The sequence below is a fragment of the Hirundo rustica genome, chromosome W (assembly GCF_015227805.2).
Source record: "Hirundo rustica isolate bHirRus1 chromosome W, bHirRus1.pri.v3, whole genome shotgun sequence".
Classification (NCBI taxonomy): domain Eukaryota; kingdom Metazoa; phylum Chordata; class Aves; order Passeriformes; family Hirundinidae; genus Hirundo; species Hirundo rustica.
The window spans coordinates 22,298,907-22,304,366 of NC_053487.1; the positions used below are offsets into that span (position 1 = coordinate 22,298,907).

General features: G+C 43.9%; 1 protein-coding gene across 1 annotated transcript; it reads left to right on the forward strand.

Annotated features, from left to right (window-relative positions):
- Window positions 1-905: 905 nt before the first annotated feature.
- Window positions 906-2,579, forward strand: LOC131378745 (protein NYNRIN-like). Its single transcript, XM_058423916.1, has one exon. The coding sequence runs from the start codon at window positions 1,249-1,251 to the stop codon at window positions 2,551-2,553; it is 1,305 nt and encodes a 434-aa protein (XP_058279899.1). The 5' UTR covers window positions 906-1,248; the 3' UTR covers window positions 2,554-2,579.
- Window positions 2,580-5,460: the final 2,881 nt, after the last annotated feature.

A 5,460-nucleotide genomic window follows, 5' to 3' on the forward strand; every position in this document is an offset into this window, starting at 1 on the left:
CAGTTACTCCAGTATGTGGATGATCTCTTAATAGCCACCCAGACCCAGGAGACATGCGTGGACTGGACGGTAAGCCTCCTAAACTTTCTAGGCCTGCAGGGGTATCGAGTATCCCAGAAAAAAGCCCAAATGGTGAGGCAAACAGTTATTTACCTGGGTTACGAAGTAAGTGCTGGACAAAGGACTCTGGGGCAGGATCGCAAGGAAGCAATATGCCAGACCCCAAAACCTCAGACAGTGAAAGAACTAAGAACCTTTTTAGGCATGACAGGGTGGTGCAGACTGTGGATTTATAACTATGGGTTGCTTGTTAAACCTCTGTATGCCTTGATCACGGAAGGGAGCAGAGATCTTCAGTGGACAAAAGATGCAACCCGAGCCTTCAACCAACTAAAGAAAGCCCTTATGTCAGCTCCAGCCCTAGGACTTCCAAACGTGAGTAAACCATTTTTCCTGTTTTCTCATGAGAAGCAGGGGATTGCCTTGGGAATATTAGCACAGAACTTAGGCCCGTACCGGAGGGCAGTGGCCTATCTTTCCAAGCAACTGGACACAGCAGCTAAAGGATGGCCAGGGTGCCTCAGAGCAGTTGCAGCAGTAGCAATAAACATCCAAGAAGCACGCAAATTCACCCTAGGCCAGAAGATGACTGTGCTAGTATCTCACACAATGTCTGCAGTCCTTGAGGCAAAAGGGGGACATTGGCTCTCCCCACAGAGATTTCTGAAGTACCAAGCCATACTGGTAGAACAAGATGATGTTGAAATTGTGGTAACTAACATTGTGAACCCAGCTTCCTTCCTCAGTGGGAGTACAGGAGAAGCAGTGATCCATGACTGCCTGGAGACCATTGAAGCCACATACTCCAGCCGCCCAGATCTGAAGGACACCCCGCTTGAGGATGCTGACACCTGGTTTACTGATGGAAGCAGCTATGTCGTCAGTGGAAGAAGGCACGCTGGGTATGCAGTTACCACAAGCAGAGAGGTAATAGAGTCTGGGCCATTACCAACTAATACATCTGCACAGAAGGCTGAAATAATTGCCTTAATCCGAGCCCTAGAGCTGGCAAAAGGAAAAGAGATCAACATCTACACGGACTCAAGGTATGCATTCGGAGTGGTTCATGCTCACGGAGCCATCTGGAAGGAAAGAGGACTGCTGAATTCACAAGGCAAGAGTATTAAACACGCACAAGAGATACTGAGGCTATTAGATGCCATACAACTACCTGAGAGAGTAGCCATAATGCACATAAAGGCACACCAAAAAGTGAGCTCTGAATTGGAAGAAGGGAATATGCTGGCGGACAGAGAGGCAAAAGAAGCAGCAAAAGGTGAGGTACCCGATAAGGCTGTTGAGGCAGCATTGATTCCAGATGGAAAAGTTTCTATTGAAGGTAAGCCAGTGTACAATAAGAAAGATAAGAAACTTATCAAGGTAGAAAAGGCAAGTTATAATCAGGAGGGATGGGCTGTAACAGAAGAAGGGAAACTTGTAGTACCCTCCTATTTGTTGTGGTCATTAGTACAGAGGGAACATGAGAAAACACACTGGGGAATAGATGCCCTGTATAACCATTTGAAAGAAAGAATCATGGCCAGGAAATTGCAGGGCACAGTGATACAAGTAACTCGTCAGTGTAGTCTTTGCCTCCGAACTAACCCTAAAAATACCCCAAAGCCTAAAGTGGGACAAATTGGGAAAGGTTGTGGACCTGGGCAACAATGGCAAATTGATTTTACAGAACTGCCCAGGAAGGGAGGGTATCGTTACCTATTGGTGTTAACTGATACCTTTTCAGGATGGCCAGAAGCCTTTCCTGCCAGGACAGCTAAGGCCCGAGAGGTGACCAAAGCGCTGTTGCAAGAAATAATACCACGATTTGGAGTTCCAGCCACCATATCCTCAGATAGGGGACCACACTTTATTTCGAAAATTGTGCAGCAAATAAGTCACCACCTGGGAATAGACTGGGAATTGCACACCCCATACCACCCTCAATCTAGCGGCCAGGTGGAAAAGATGAACCATTTGATTAAACAACAAATTGTAAGACTGGGGCAAGAAGCAAATTTGTCCTGGCCTCAGGCTCTCCCATTGGCCTTGTTGCGAATTCGGACAAAACCAAGAGCAAAAGAGAAACTAAGCCCTTTTGAAATATTGTATGGAAGGCCATATGCAGTTCAAGAGGGAACAGCATCCATTCAAGTAGGGGAAGAAACCCTACATGGATATATGGTGGCCCTAAATAAACAACTTAGAGAAATTGAGAAGTATGTGGCTGGAACTCAAAACAGAGAACTAGATGGGCCAGTACATGATGTACAACCTGGGGATTATGTGTATGTTAAGTCTTTTGCAGAAAAAACCTTAGAACCACAGTGGGAAGGACCATTCCAGGTGCTCCTCACTACCTTCACTGCAATCAAGATCCAAGAACAGAAGGCCTGGATCCATCACTCCCGAGTGAAGAAAGCCCCAGAAGGAATTTGGAAAGCCACACCAGGCGATAACGAACTGAAGCTGAAGCTCACTCGGAACAACGAATAAATGGACTAAGAGTTATTTTGGACATTATGTGGAAAGTTGTAACTATTGTAGTAATTACCTTAACCATAGCAGGAGTCAACGCAATACCACGAAGGTATAATGTGACTGGGATATACCAGTGCCAAGGAAGAGCCTATGATCCTTACTCTCGTAAGGCTTTAAACAAGATACTAAAAGTCACAAATGCAAGCTTGTGGGAGGGAAGAAATGTTTGGGGATGTAAGTATGCATTCGTACAGGATGGGTTCCACGAGGCTTACCATCCACCCATGAAACTCATCAGGGTTAGTCCTGAATGCTGTGATAAATGCTTGAGTACATGTCTAGAGTTTAGGCTCAAAATAGAAGGGTGTGCGATAAGAGGGTATGACATTGACTTTAACATCACTCAGGTGTGTACTGAGTACCGTAAGAACCAGACCAAGATCACTCCACCAGTGCCAAGAAAGGCTGTGATCACCAAGATGCCAGCTATTCCAGAAGTGGAGGAACAAATAACTCCTGTAGTTACCAAAATTGGGCCATATGCTATTAAGAAGACAGGAGTTCAGAAGCTGATAGTTAACCCAAAGTGGTCTTTAAAATGAGTAGAAATGGGAGTTCAGGTAAATGCTTCACACGTTCGGCCAGAATGTGCCCCATTTCTCAGGAACTCCTTTATGGACTGGACTACTTGGCTTCAAAAAGTATGCCTCCCAATTTTAGGAACAAGAGGGATCTCACTGGATTGCTAGGAACAGGACTGGGAGTGCTGAACACAATAGATTCAGAAGTGTTACTGAATAAATTAACCACAATAGGGAGCGATTTAGTCAAACTACAACAACCTTTGCAATCCTCTCTACTAGCACTAGGTAACAATCACTGGAAATTGACCAAGATATTACCAGAGTGGGAAGACACAGAGGAGCGAGATCATGAAGTAATAATTAATGCACTAGGCACAGCTAGTGAAAGCATCTCGTTGGCCCTAGGGTGTACTCAGGCACAACTGTGGATGCAATCAGTGGCTGCCGCAGTTATCAGGGAAGGTGGAGAAGGAATATTCCCTGCTGAAATTCGCAAAATTGTCTGGGATAATGCCTCTGATATGGAGAGGGAACTTCAGTCCTGGTGGGTGTTGGTCAATTTCACCTATAACCCTGTGACTAGTGTAGTGACAGCCTTTGTTTTAACTATACACGATGCCTCAGTGGACTTAATACACCCAATAGTCCCCTTAGGATTAAACCACGAGGGAACTGTATTGTACCCTTCTGAACACAGAATGTGGGCACGAGAAATTAAAGGAAAGTGGCAAACTATTAATCTAGAGCCCTGTACTGTGAGGAGACAATTAGGATACATATGTGAAGGGACATTAGAGGGTGACAAAGACACTTGTTTAGACACAGACCAAAGTATTTGTCACTTTGAAACACATCCAGGCAAACAGACAACTTCACTTGTGTATATAGGACAAGGTTGTGTCTGTCTTAGGACAGCATGCCCCATCATAAGGATAGACAACCAAATTGTGAATGAGACTCAATTCAATTTGTGTGTTTGCAATTTTGTTAGAATTAAGGGATGTGATTTTTCCTATCGAGTACCCGTAATATCACATCAATATATAAAGGCCAACCTAGCCACTGTGCAGAAGATACTGCCTGTGCCCATAGGAATGAATTTGACTTTAGTTGCTCAATTGCTGAAGCATCATGAATTGAGAGAAATCTTAAAAGAAATTAGAGATGAAGGGAAAAAGACATTAATTACCATACACCATGATACAGAGACCATCAAAGGGGTTTTTAAAAGGCTTGAGGAACATTTGTCTCATCATTGGTGGGATGTGCTTTTTGGGTGGTCACCAACAGCAACCGGAATATTGAATACCTTAATCCACCCTATAGTTGTGTTGCTTATTTTGGTCAGCATAAGTTTAGTGTTATCCATTGTAATACTTGTTTGGAACTGGAGGATGCTACGACGAGTGGCAGCTTTAACATCACTGTCAAAGGCGTATGGCTTGGTCTTGAGAGACACTAGCTGTACAGCTTGGATAGATGAGGAAGACTCTGTATACTGAGTAAAAGAATTTACTCATTTCAAAGAAGAAGTGGGGAATGAGACGTTAATTTTGAGGAACTAAGGATTTTTTTAGGAAAGTTAAGATAATAAGTTGCTGAACTAGCTGAAGTAGATAGGTAATCTTTGTTCGCAGTTAACAGAAGCCGGATCTTAGATAAGCTACCCCGGATCTTGTAACTCATTTCTTGTCAGGTTTATGTTTATGTAGTTGTCCTTGTCATGAAAAACAGAATGTGGTAAATAAGACATAAGATAGCTGCAGATTTCCTGCTTAAAGGACCCATTGAACACAGGAAACTGTAAGTTCTACCAAGGAATCATTTGTCACGAATGCATTGAAAAGGTAGAAAGGTCAGGACGAGGAAGACTCATCTTACTTCCTCATTTTAGGTGACCCCTCCCCAAAATAGACCCCCGACTCATTTTAAGAAACAAAGTACGCATGCTTAATAGCCTTTTTGCCAATTAGCATACGAAGCGAGGAATGGGAGGTGACAGGGGTATGAATATGCATTTGTATTTTGGATATTCAACACTTTTGTGAATAAAAGACTTTGTAATTACCTGTGAATTTCGCAGTGCGAATTAGGGAACTATCCCGCGTGCTGCCCGGCCGTAATAAACATACACTTTCTAACTTTAAACTGTTAGAGAGTTTTTGTCCGTCACAGTTGGGTATCGATACTAGATCAATACCCATATTTCTTTAATAAATCAATAGGGCTCCGGTAAGAGGCGTGAGAGACATCCACGCACGAGGTGTTGCGCCCTGGGGGGGTTAGCTTGCAAGCTACCGCTGGCTAGCGGAGGGATACCGGCTGGGAGCTGGCAGGA

Excerpts from the sequence above, each read along its gene's own strand:
- LOC131378745 (XM_058423916.1), top strand. The coding sequence starts at position 1,249 with ATGCACATAAAGGCACACCAAAAAGTGAGCTCTGAATTGGAAGAAGGG.